Source organism: Thermobia domestica, chromosome 1 (genome assembly GCF_964235325.1).
Source record: "Thermobia domestica chromosome 1, izTheDome1.hap1.1, whole genome shotgun sequence".
NCBI classification, from domain to species: Eukaryota; Metazoa; Arthropoda; class Insecta; order Zygentoma; family Lepismatidae; genus Thermobia; species Thermobia domestica.
This window is the reverse complement of record NC_137454.1, coordinates 166711443-166726018: the sequence shown is the minus strand read 5'-3', so window position 1 is coordinate 166726018 and position 14576 is coordinate 166711443. Positions and strand designations below refer to the sequence as shown.

At 36.1% G+C, this 14576-nt stretch overlaps 1 protein-coding gene across 2 annotated transcripts in view; it reads left to right on the top strand.

The window, feature by feature from the left end:
• LOC145690806 (unextended protein-like) overlaps positions 1-14576 on the top strand; it is a 233938-nt gene that overhangs the window by 147878 nt on the left and 71484 nt on the right. The window contains exons 8-9 of one of the 2 annotated variants that reach the window (XM_081766103.1): positions 4498-4628; positions 11489-11609. In XM_081766103.1, the coding sequence (XP_081622229.1) occupies positions 4498-4628; positions 11489-11609 (252 nt within the window). The remainder of the gene's footprint in view (positions 1-4497; positions 4629-11488; positions 11610-14576) is intronic. The other variant, XM_081766112.1, reaches the window with a different exon arrangement.

Sequence of the window (14576 nt, the reverse complement as noted above, 5' to 3'; positions counted from 1 at the left end):
AAGTCTTTTGTGACCATTATAAAACTTTATATGTTGCCCATACGGACCCACCAATGGGTATCAAGATTACTTAAATATGTTCCTCCCAAAATTATCGGTGTCTGATAATCAGACCTTAACTGCACCACTAACGGAAGCAGAAATACTGCACACACTTAAGCAATGTAATCGTACATCCTGTCCCGGAAGTGACGGTTTGCCGTACGCACTCTATCAACAGTATTGGGATATCATTGGAGTGAACATGGTATCATTATATAATGAACTTCCTTCGCACTTCCTTCAAAATGATGGTCATGTTATCTTTATTTCTAAGTCTTCTGATGCCAACACTGTTACACAATATCGGCCAATCACTTTGCTCAACACCGATCTCAAATTGTTTAATAAAGTTCTAGTGCAACGCCTCCAATCAATATTTTAAAACAAAATTAGTCCATTTCAGACTGCTCTTAATCACCGTAAGAATGTTTATTATGCGCTGACCAATATTCGGGATGTAGGTTAGTTCTAGGTTATTTTGCGTTTGCTAGAAAACCGGCTTGCCTGATATCAATTGATTTTCAAATTGCATTTGATCGTTTATCCCATGCCTTTCTGTTTGCTGTGCTACGAGCGTACAATTTTCCTGAGGTATTCCTTAACTTTCTCACTCACATTTATAGCACAGCCACGGCTAAGTTTCAGATAAATGGTTAATCCTATTCCACTACAAAAAGGTGTGCGACAGAGTTGCCCCCTCTCCATGTTTCTGTTTGGCCTCGCACTAGAACATTTATTATGTAAGTTGGCTGCGTATAGACAACCTGATCTGAATGACCTGCAAAATAAATCCGTTACTGTCTTTGCAGACGATGTTAGCCTTAGCTGTACCACTCTACAATTTCACTATATTATTGTCCAATTATAACAGTGCTCTCAGTGGCGAAATGCTTAATTTACAAAGCACGAGAGTGTTGCCATTTCATTTTTGGACTATGGAAGGCAAACCCCTCCATTTTCCAACATTGAACTGGTTACTAAAGTGAAAATACTGGGCATCACATTTTCTAATTCGGACAGTATTCATTATGAACACATTTGGGATCCCCTCATTCAAGTTTTACGCATGGTCAGTCTAACTCATAAATTGCGCAACTTAGACCTAATCCAACGTGTTTGGTATATCAATAGTTATTTATGTGCTAAATTATGGTACTCCGCTCATATATATATATATATATATATATATATATATATATATATATGTATATATATATATATATATATATATATATCCCATTACTGATTTGTATGTTTGTAAAATAAATTCCATTATTGGTTGATTTCTATGGGCAGGGCATCATTTTCGTGTCAAGAGTGACACTGTTACCCTACCACCTAACCGTGGGAGCTTGAACCTAATATCAGTCAGGACTAAATGTACTGCATTCTTTCAAGCTAATAATTATAAACAATTTCAAGTTACTGATCTAATCACACACCAATGGATTTCTTGTTGGATCTCTTCCCTTTCTGTACCTAATCCTCCTGACATGATGTCACTCAAACAGGCGCCGGTGTATATTCAACACTGCATGCAAGGTTGGTCCTATGTTCCTTTATCTAATCCTACCAACTACTCCCATATACGCTTGCTGTCCACACACTTCCACGCCTCTCTTTGCAATAACATAGTTCCGCGTATTCAACTGAAATTTCCAACAAAAAATTGGTCAAGAATTTGGTAAAATATTCATAACATTACGTTGTTATCAGCGGTCGTAAGTGTCTTGTATACGATAGTGAATAAGCTCGTATCAACCAAGGTTAAGTTAAAACGTATTGTACTCCCTACGGATATGTGTTAACACTGTAATAAGGAAGATACGCTTGAACACAGACTGACGTTGTGTGTTCACTCTTCTTCTATATGGGCTAAACTAGAACGCCTGTTAAGTGTGATTTGCCGAGAATCTGCACATACGTTTGATCATACTTAAGCTTAGTTCCCAGAATGTTTTTTCCAATCACGAAAAATAACAACGTCACATGGTTACTTGGTCAAACGATTTTTATATTTCATGGACATATATCTGTATGGAAATGACTGTGCCTATGTGATATTTCTTAAAACTGCTCGTAAACAATTTCTGTAAATGTAGCTCACAAATATTTTGCCAATTATTTATGTATACTGGCTACTGAATAGCTGTCCTAAGCTGTTTTAGCTTAATGTAACTTTTCTGCAAATGACAAAAGAAAAAAGGTAGGTAAGTGGTTAGCGCATTGAACTTCTATTTAGCGGAGCCGGGTTCAAATCCCGGCCAGGTTCAAACTTTTTCAAATGTTTCAATATCAATTTCAATGTATACTCAGTGTGACAAGCAAGATCTTCTCTCCAGAAAGAAAAAGATGTTGGAATGAGGAGAATTGGAAAAGGCCTGTCAATTGAGGCAATCATTTAGAAACTTATTTCCAGCAGTTGTTCTAGATTTAATATTTTCATCTACCTCCATGCATTTTCTGATTCATGCACGGTCAGTATTTTTATTTCTCTAAGCATACAGTGAGGGCCGCGATAGCTCAGTGGTAGAGCGTTCACCTCTGGTGCTTGGGGTCCCGGGTTCGATCCCAGCCCCCGCCAAGTGAACTTTGTGGTGGACAAACACCGTGTGCGTGGGTTTTCTCGGGGTTCTCCCGTTTCCTCCCACTTTCTTCATTCCACCATTTCATTCATTACTCATCACCACCGTCTCCTTTAGCCTCGCCGGCATAACTGTGGAACGTAAAACTCAAAGATTTCATTTCATTTCTGAGCATACAGTATATAACGAAATAATACATTACATACACAGCTATATTGAGAATAATATGTGGTGTTCATCGGACAACACGCTCTGAATCATAGAGATTCATCTTAGAATGGAGAACTGTTTCGTTAGTCACCTACTTTACGATTTTACCTGCATAAACACGTTGCTCAGGACTACCAACTGCTGTCAGTGCCAAGAGAAGTTACGTCTGCATCTGTCCAGTCATTCTCACAACTACAAGTTATCTGGACCCGAAATAATGGAATTAGAGCACTTAGGGAGGGATATACTTTTGCTGGTGGCTGTACATGATGTATGCAAGAAGGGAAATTAAGGACAATGCCGGAAATCTGCTTATAAAATCCCCACTGGTAAAGTTTGCACCTATGGAACTACCTTGGCTACAGATACTAAAATATGTTGTATCTTGAAAAGCACTATAGGTTAGAGGTAATTTGTGTACCAAGTTGCATTGCAATATATTGAATTGTTGAGGGAAAAATATTTGACAATACAAAATATCATATATATAAATAAGGAATAAATATGACAGAAACAGTTCCCAATTCTGCAATATTCATCCACAAATCATGGTTCGTACGTCATTCTCTGCAGAATGAAACAAACTTTAAACTGGAACCATGCACACAGCGCATGTAGCATGATGCACAAGGACAGGGAACTTGATGATAACGCACTAAATTTTCCGACAAAAAATCCCGTTTGGGAAGTATGGCCGAAACGAACTTCACTGACTACAGGGGAAAAGAATATCATGCCTCTTCCTTTACTTAATCCGCAAAAAATCTTTCTACCTCCTCTACACATAAAACTCAGTCTGATTAAGAACTTCGTAAAAAGCATGGACAGAACTGGCAGGGGTTTCCAATGTCTGAGAACTAAATTTCCAGAATGAGTGATGCTAAAATCAAAGTGGGTATTTTTGTAGACCCTCAGATCAAGGAACTTTTCCGTGATGTGCAATTCATTGATGAACTTAATGAGCTCGAAAAAAAAAAAAAAAAAAACGCATGGCTGGCATTTAGAACGAAATGCAGAGATTTTTCTTGAATCAAGGTCCGACAATTTTCGCGACATGTGTGTGTCCAACCTCGTAATTGCCTATCAGGTATTGCAGTGAAATATGAACCTTAAAATTCACTTTTTGAACTCTCACATAGACTTACTGCCACAAAATTTGGATATGTGAGCGACGAGCATGGTGAGACGTTTCATCAGGCTATTGTGAAAATGGAAGAACGTTAGCATGGAAAATGGTCCCCCTCCATGTTAGCTGATTATACATAGATTTTGCAGAGGGATATTCCTGAAGCCAAATACAGTCGAAAATCATACATCCAAACATTCTAGAGGTAAGTTTTCAACATGTTTTCATTGAAAAAGCACCTTCTTGCATGCATGCATAAATTACATGAACCGCAGTACACATTTCTTTTCCCTGTCTCATCAAGACTGTGAGTGACAGGAAAAAACTAAAACCAGATCTGAAATCACCGCTGTCAATACTATTAGATTCACCTATTGGAGTTCTTGAGAAAGAGAAAAACTTTTCTTTTGTTGGTCAGTGTAATTGAAGTCATATTTAAATTTAGGCCTATATATAAATATTTGTGGGTTGTTGAGCATAACAAACTTATGTTTAACAGTCTCCAGTACGTAAATGAAATGTTTCTATTTTTAGGTGTTGAACCTTTTAAACCGGACAAACTATCACAAGCTGCACTTTCAAAACTTTTAAAACAGGACATATTTCAGCGGATTAAGGTTCGGAACGAAGAGACGCCGGATCCAGAGTCAATTCTTTTTCAATCAGTAAGTTTTAGACTTTAGGTAATTTGGTAATAGTTAATTTTAACGTAAATAATTTCTAAGTTTGAATGCACACTCGAGTACGCACTTACTATTTAAATAGGTACCAACCCTATGGGGGGACCTCGGGTACGTACTCGCTAAATTCAGTCTTACAAAATTTGGCATTGCTCTGCCATCTTTGGTGAGCTCCTCCGTGGCTAAGCGGTTAGCGTACGCGCCTTTGGCGTGAGAGGCCCGGGTTCGATTCCCGGCGGGAGCTCATGTGGTTCGGATTCCACGTTAATCAGTAGGTCCACGTCTCATATAGCCTCGCTGCTGAACGGGACGTTAAACTCAACTCAACAACAACAACATCTACCATCTTTGGAGTTGCCTTTATACTTTAAATAGACGCTTTAAAAATCTTACTAGAAGAGCACTATTTAAATGCAGCCAGTAGTGTAGACTAGAAATTAAAATGCTGGCTTGAGGAATTAAAGAAGTATAAAAGGAATTTTGAGTACGTTAGCATTGTCTATAATGTATAATCATACGCATATTGGGTGTTCTACATATGGCGCCTTGCTTAGCAGAGGATGATTCTATATATAAAAAGAAAACGAAATTTTTTTATGAATTAGATTCATATAAAAAACTAGAGATGCCCTGATGCGAGATCTTTGATGGTATCAAACTTGCATATATCGAATCTATTCACCATATTGGAAGAGGATAAAGAGGTGTTTTTCACGTAAGACTACATAGTAATTTATATCTGTTTTATTGTTGATTGTCTGTGCTCCTAGGAAAAATTGTACGACGAAAAAAATCAACGTTCTTTGGAATTTTATAATATGTCAAAGATAAGTCATTTTCTTTCTTCTTTTACCCTGTAACAGTCCATAATATAATATGGTTCTGTACTTGTAATAACATTTGATGAATAGGCATATGCATTGCATTTACACTGTCAAAAGGCACGTAAAGACTACTATCTAGAGAATTGCCAAACTATTATTAAGTTTGCTTATTTATTGAACTATATGTTTATGAGTTGTAGTTTTGCCAAAATTATGTAATGTACAAGTGTTCTGTGACACCTTGACAAGGCAACTGTTTGGTTGTGGAAGGAGTAGACCTACTTTGCTACGTTAAAAATTACTAATGATGGCAATTACTACATAAAATAATCCTCACTCACTGTTAAAAGGAACAATAGTACAAGTCACACGTTATTTATCGATATTCTGTATATAAAAAAGTATATTTGTAAATGGGTCCACATTCACTGTAGCCCGCGGTTCTACCAAATTTAAATTTAAATTTCGTATATAGTATATAATTATTTTTGTTTTGCTAAAATTTGTTAGTTAAAAATCACAGGCACTGTGATTTACATTTTAAAATAGTAATTTTCGATTTAGTGTCGTAAAGCGTAGAGCAGATAACGTAAAGGGTTGTAGCATTTGGTATTGTTCAAAATCTACCGTAATTTTTAGGCACTTGTTCCAAGTTTGCCTTCCAGAGATTTTCTTAACTTCCACTTTTCTTACATCTGCACCATTGGAGGGATTAAGCTTAGTTAGATACCACAAGAGCAGAGTGCTGAAAAACATGACAAGTAATACAATATATGGCAGAGGTGTAGATAACTAGCCAACCATATGCGTGCCATTAGTAAGTGTAATCTTTTCTAAATAGTACAATGACCAAAATGTTACTAATTTTAAATTTCGCAGGGTTGTTGTGAAGTTTATACACTTCTCACATACAGTTTCACCTATAGTTGCCTATAGTTTTGTATTGCAAATTAGAGTGCTCCCAACTGGGGGTCCTCACCATTATTTATACGCATGGTTCTCACCATTATTTATACACTGACTGAAACTTGCGGAATATGCCATCTTGGAAGAGGATATCTCGAATCGAACGCTACAATCAAGAGCACACTCGAATCAACACTACGACATAGGTAAGGGCATCTCTAGTTCTTTATATTATCTGAATGACGAAAAATAATGACATTTGAATCGCTGATTTGAGAAATGCCATAAGTCATGTAAACTATATTTTACAAAAGAGACGAAGAACGTTACACACAGTTATAATTATTTAAAGTGACTGCGCTTACGTAAGCACATAACGGTCATTTAGGCTGAATGTTTCTGCTGTTGAAACAGCTGTTAGATCGAGAAATAAATGTACACAAAAATATTCAATATGTTTAACTTAAGACATTTCTCAACCCAACACTAGGATTAGGAAAATATTAGCATAGGTTAGGTTGGGTTAGGGTAGAATAGGTTAAGTTAGGTTAGCTTAGGTTCAAATTTTCGACACCTTATTGATATGAAAGGGAAACTTATGGTACATTTCATGAGTATCGTACAAAAGGCTATACGTACACACCACAAAATATTACAGTAAAGCGTCTCTATAGTATGCGTGCAATGTTGCAGATTAGTTATTATCTCGAAAACATATGCGTTCAGTTGTCTTCAACAACAATTTCACACGTTGGAAGTTCTCCATCACCTCTACTGAACGTTGCCACTTTACAATGTTCTGATAAAAGGCCTGATGCTCTGCTGGTATGCACTGTAACATTTTTCATATCTTGAATTTTGTCGGCCATGATTGGTATTTTCGTACTTCCATAAGCAACAGGAGGATCTGGAGGAGAGTAATGTTTGCCTTTAGCTAGAACACAGGTGTGTTTTCCGAAGGGATTGTCGATGTACTTGAATAATGCTACAGTTCCTGCGTGCAAACTACTGTACAAAAATTCACAGAATGAACTTGGTTTGGAGTACACTTTCATATCACGTGGAACAGTGCGTCCCAAACTCTCATTGGAAAGACATGATCGCTTATAGGAATGTGACCACCATGCCTTGAGGTTGAGAATAGTGGCCGTTTCAACCATCTGCACAGTAAATTTCTTTCCTAGCTCACAAATCAAACGAACAATCTCTAGTGGCACATAAAGCCCGTTGTAGGGCCCGTTTAATTACACCAAAATCCCTATTGCAAGGCATAAAGGAATGGCCTCAAATAGGAAAATAATTATGAATTTCGTGAAAACATGCATTCAAAAATAGAGATAAACACATTCTAATGAGTGTATGGTTGCGATTTTGTCCACCACATGCGTCACGAAACAAGTGGAGCTCTGTGACTGTCTGTGGTATCTCGTTCTGAATGTACTCGGTGGGGAAAGTGCATACTCTGTTTGGCGATTTCTTGCCTATGCATTCGTATTAGAGATAAGTCTTGGAGGAATTATCTCGTAAATTTTGAATACAGAAAATATTCACCTTTAGCTGCCGCCAATAGAACATGTTCTGCACAATAATTTTAGTAGGTTGATCACCTGAATATAGTCAAACGCTATGCTCAATACGTTCTCATGATTTGGACATCTGACCAAGATTTCGGCCGGTTTTTTATAAAACTTTTTGCTGCCTCGTCTATGCACAATAAGTTCTGCAGCCGTCGAGCGTTTGACATTTTCGCCTAAGTGAAGGCTCGTCAGTTTCAATTTCAATTCCTCACACGTTGTATATGTATCAACTTGTGGCCTACCAAACTAAAGGCTGAAATTTTCTTGAAAGAATTTGTTATAGAATTCATACTTCACTTTGGTGTCGGGATATTTTTGCACGAATAGAGAATGCATTGTTCGGGCATTGAGTGTTGCATCTAAATATTTTCTCTGTTTATCGTAATAATACATTTCTTTCGTAGGGAATGATTCAATATCTTCCTTAATGTCCCTACACAGCTCCAATGGTACTGCATTACCTTTCGTATTTTGACCGCGTTTGTCTTGTGGAATTTCACCTTTAGCCAACAGCTCAACCACCTTCTTACTCGTCTCTCGGGCACACTATGCAGATTAATGAACGCTTGTTCATACCGTTTCCGTATACTTTCCACCTTTCATATGGTAATTTGAGCGATGCAGTTCGTGAGTGTAAATAGATATATTTCTCGTCCCGACTTTTGAAATTTTTGTACAAGTTCATGCAGATTAAATTTTGTTCTTCCTCACTAAATTGTCTTACATTTGCAGGAATTTCCTGTTTTCTTACTTCCCACACGCTTGCCTTTGATATTTTATACGCAGACCCGTCTAGTCTTGGTTTCTTACGGATGTTGGCTGCGTATAAATGCTCATTTCTCACGCCTTTCTTTCGATGTTTTTGGCCACTGGTCTCTCCATTACTTTGTGCAGTTGAAGAGTCATACATCTTCAGTAATAATATAACACAAAAACACAAGATGTTCTGCAACTAGCTAGATACTGACATACACATAACCGATATGATTTGCATTATTATTTGTGTCTGCACAGTTGCATTGTTTCTCACAACCACCTGCAACCTGGTGCTCAAGTCCTATTTAATTTTGTTTCCAGTGGATTGGTCCGGGTAGACTGTTGAGTTAAGAAATGTAAGCCAATGACTTGTGACGTTTCTCAACTCACGAAGAATTGTTGCAAGTCGATACTGCACAGACTACTAGCGCGACTTCTGTCATTCACAACTCAGTGGTGTAGTTATCCTTCGAGAATCAAAGCTGCATGTAAACTCATTTTCAGCAAATGACTTACGACGTTCTCATCTCAAATCAACGATTCATTTAACCTCTATCTTCGGCGATAAGGATAAGTAAGAGGTTGTCTGATTAATACATACGTTACCAGTACTCCATATTTCGCAACGTAAGGATCGAACGAAGGGTCGTAAGTCTATAAGGAATATATAGACTTTAAATAACATTAACAAAGAAAGAATAAAATCAGAGATAGCATCTCAGGGAGAAAGCTTCTGTAGAAGAAAGGGCAGTTACACATGCAATATTCAGATTGTATTTCTTTTGATACCGATCAGAAAATTACTACCGTTTTGTTTAACAGTAAAACATTCTATGATTTACAGTATATTTTTCTCAAACTATTCTAATTTCTCAGGTTTACTGTAGAAATATTATTTTATTTTTAGATTCTGATTTACAAGACAAGTTAATGTTGAAGTGGACTTCTTATGAGCAAGCATATTTCCTGAAAAATGACAAAACATAGCTTAAAACTCCTAACTACTTGATATGTTCACAAGCAAAGGAAAATTTCGTATTCATTAAACCATGCACAATAAATACTGAATATTCTCCAATACTATTGACGTTTAAAGACGATAGATGTCAAAAGATGAAACAACCCTAAGTAGCAGAGACAGCTTTTAAACCGTTTGGTGTAAGCTTGAATTGTAAGTCGTTCAAATTTGCATCCACCTTGATTGGAAAATGTGCAAGCATGCCGCAAGCTGGATTCCAGTAACGAAGTTATATAGGAGCAACCTTGCATTCATTTTTCCATTCAAGCTTGACGCAAACGTTTTACAAGTCATGTCAAGTCAATAGCCAATGAAAGGCCAGTTATGCTATGACGCTTTGCGAAGGGTCTAAAGCATCGCTTGCAAGTACAAGAATTGGCAGATTCTATGAAAGCATGAATTTTAAGTGTAAGCGTAGATAGCCAAAAGCCAAGCACGCGCCAACTGGCCGAAAGCTTTCTTGCTACTAGGGATATAACAATCGATAGACTTCATTGAGCTGAACAAAATTATGTGGGTGCGTGTAAATCCTCATGCGTAGTTTTCGAGAAAAAATATAAAAATGGTTTCCTTCTTGTAAACCTACAAATGCATGCTGTACATTAAGATGAAACTGAGCCTAAAGTACACAATAAGGAAGCTTTTCATTATGTTACTAGCAACACGACAGTAATGCTAATGGTTAATAAGGTATATGTCCAAAATTATGATAGTAGTAAGCAATCTCCACTTAGGACACTTTTTCTGATTGACTGTTGGGAGTCGCATAGGGGACAATGACCTTGATTTTTTTTTTATAGAATACGTACTCCTCTACCTCAAAACTTCGTGGTACATTAGTCTTCCCTCTTAAATTTAAGAAGTTTGGGGGTCTGAAAATTTTGAAGCAGTAAATGGGGTGTAAATATATATATATGAACATTTTGGGGGTCCTAGCTCTTTCCCTTGGAAAAAATCTAAAAATTGAAAACTTCAGAGTTTTTTTTATGCTATTTGTCCTCCACGATGTGTTTTTGACACTATGAAGGGATATTCCTCCCTCTATCATAGGTGTTGAGAAAGGGATACGTACCTCTATGATCCACTTTGTTCGTTAGATGGGTTGGGTGGGCCAATCATGCACTTTTTTTTTTATCAGGGACGTCATTTCAGACTTCGCTTGAGGGGGGCAAGAACATCACCGACGTTAGTCTTTCACGTTTTGTACTAGTATATTAGTAGAAAATCGATTAAAGTATATGTATTTCTAAAACTCTTGGGGGTGCAATTACCCCCTCCTGCCCTCCCTAAATGACGCCCCTGTCCCTTATGCTCTACGATGGTTGCTTATTGTCCAATGCATACGTGTTGGATCTCTTATAGTCCTATGAGGGGTACTTGACTGTCTTTTATGTCGAGAACCAGACACATACCCTTGTGATTCCTTTTGATTGTTAGGGATAGTCCAACTCTCCATCTTTCGTGTTCTAAGATGGCCAGACACTTACTCTTGTGGTTATTTTGCATAGGTGTAAGGTGAGCCAATTCTGCATTTCTTATTTATTATGATGAACACCTTACTCTTAATAAACATTTATGACTAATTCCTCTGCAGCACTATACAGACACAGACAAACAGTTTATTACATAACTAAAAATATCGGAAAATGTCAACAAATGACCAACTGAAACTTTGAACTGACTTCCGATTGTTTTCTCTCTTACCTTCTAAATAGAAATGACATTTGAATGTGTAATTTGTTTATTTTCTTGTTTTTATACAAGGAAAAACCAGCTGATTATTTTGTGATGATTCTTGAAGGTCGTGTGGAAGTAACGATAGGTGTTGAAAAGATGGTATTTGTAAGTGGCCCATTTTCGCACTTCGGAATCCAAGCTCTAACAGGTAAAAAATGTAGAAGTTTGGCCAATAGTAGAAGTTTGCATGAAACTAAATACGAAAGTGTTAATGTTCATATTATTGTAATATAATGAGGAAAAAGGAAATTTTGATACAATTTCAATTAGTACTGTATGAATATAAACATATGTACACTCATGTCTAAAATTATTGTCGCATGTCTATAAATATGTTTTTGTAGGAATATAATTTGATATCGAATTCGCCCGGTATTTCTTATAATGTTAGTTATGTGTATAATCAGCAAAGACACGTATGTGGCAAATTTCATGTCAAAAGAGCATTAAATAAGAACAATAAAACAAAAATTAAACTTTCTTGTCCATTTAGCAACAACATTTTATTTTACTCATTATAATTTTCGTATTTATAATTCTTTTCCTATGAAATTTACAAATATACATTTCCCGATTACACACATAGTATCAGTATTAAAAGTATCCTTCAAAATCAGTATCAAATTATAGTCTTACAAAAAGACAGTTATAGAAATGCGACAATGATTTTGGACATGAGTGTACAAGATACTACGAATGTTAGTAGTTTCTACTGTGACAAGGTTTAAGATATGACAGTCTTTAGAAAAAAGAACATTTTAAATTTCACTCTTATTTAGGGCCTATTCATATAGTAGCAGAATACCCGTTCTTCGCACGAGGAGTATAAGTTTAATTTGAAGATAAAGAATTGAATTTGGATTTAAACTGCAAGTGAAATGTCACTATTTTTTTCAACAACTCCGAAAACTATGGATTCGACCATTTATATATATTTTTTCGATCATATATATATATATATATATATATATATATATATATATATATATATATATATATATATATATATCCCTTAAGTTGCACTGTCAAAGTGAATTGATAAAAATCATCCCAGTCCCGAACTTCATCTATGTTAAAAATTTAATCGAGATCAGTGGGTGATTCAAGAGTTATTAAGATACAAACATAGTCACTTTCATTTATACAGGGTGTTTCAAAACAACACCGACAACGTTTGGGAGGTGATTCCCGACACCAGGTTAAGACAAAAAGTATAGACCAACCTGGGTGCACAAATGCTTCATTTCGGAGTTATAGGCTGCCGAAAACATGAAAAAATGAACTTTAAAGCTTCATAGCTTCAAAACTATGGGACCTACCGTAGTCGGATCAAGATTTCACTTAGGAACTGGTATGTGCCCTATCCAAGTATCCAAGTTTAAGAATCCTGCGATACTTCCACAACAATTTTTATAGAGGTACTTAGTGAGTGCTTCAGTTTATATTCCCGTAACCAAATTGCCTGTACAAAAATTGTTGCGTGAATACCTTAGGATTCTCAAACATGTATTTTTGGATAGAGCACGTCAGTTCCTAAGTAAAATCTTGACCCGACTACGGTAGGTCCCATAGTTTTTGAGCTATGGACCTTTAAAGTTAATTTTCTTATGTTTTCGGCAGCCTATAACTCCGAAAGGAAGCATTTGTGCACCCAAGTAGTGTTGTAAATAAAAAAAAAACGGTTCGTATTTTTTCAGAAATGTACGTTTTTTTTTAGAAAAAAAACATTGGCTCTCGTTTTTTTTTCTAAATTTCGTTTTTTTTCAAACAGTCATTTGTAATGCATCTTACGTCTATTTAAGTATGAAATATTTTTATGTAGGTGTAATCACCGTAAAATGCAACATAAATTAACCGCTAGATACTGATACGCTACAAATATTTTACAATTTACATGAATACCATACCTATTAACAATTCGGGCTTCAGTAGTTTTCATCAATATCAACTAAGAAATAAAAGTAGAAATGAAATTTTGTTTTTTCGCGAATGCAGGCCTTTAATAAGTACGAAAATAATGTCACGAGCAGTATAAAATTCCAATAACTTGTCTAAAGGTAAAAACTAATACTAATTTGCCTAATAGTATTTTCTAAATGTCATACATAAATAATTTGTCGACTAGATATATGAGATATGCAGAGCCGGCTCTACCATATATGCCGTGGCGTATTTACGATTTTGTTTCTGGAGGGGCTTTGCTAACTTTCGGGGGGATTTGCCTGAAAATGTGAAAATTCTGCAAGATATTTCATATACTTTACTATAGTAAGTAAGATGTCGGGGGGAGGGCTTAAACCCGGAATCTCCCCTAAATACGCCACCGTATATATCAGAGCTGTCCAAGTGGCGGCCCGCGGGCCGTAAGCGGCCCGCCAGACCATTTTCTACGGCCCACAAAGCTCTCACGACATACGATTGTTATTACTGATTACATTTATGTTCATTCTTTTAATGTTTCCACTCTTCTTTCGAAATAAGGCATCCATTTAGTGCTTCTGTACAACAAAAAGACCCGGACATCCAAGGCAACACTGGAGTCGGTAATGTAGCTATAGGCTAAAAGGAACGATTACTTCAATTAACCAAATCAAACCAACCATACCAATTCACCATGAAAATTGTGAAGAATCTCTTCGCAAGCTGCCTTGGAGATTCTTCTCTTTTACATCTGCTGCCTCGCAATAACAGGATTGGATGTAGATATCCCAGCCCTTGTAAACTCTCCAAGTTACCATCATTTATCCCATTGAATGTAATATTTCAAATACATTTTTATATTTTTCTTTTGTAGTATAATAATAATAATAATAATAATAATAATAATAATAATAATAATAATAATAATAATAATAATAATAATAATAATAATAATAATAATTATTATTATTATTATTATTATTATTATTATTATTATTATTATTATTATTATTATTAGCTGCGGCCCTCCACCTTGCTAGCAAAGACGGTTATGGCCCTCAGGCTCATTATAATTGGACACCACTGGTATATATGCAACACGTGCATTTGCGTGGAACGGCAAGATTGGATGGTCCGGCAAAATCTGTCATAAGTATATTATTTAAATTAAATATTTCTTGTTTAAAACAGACTT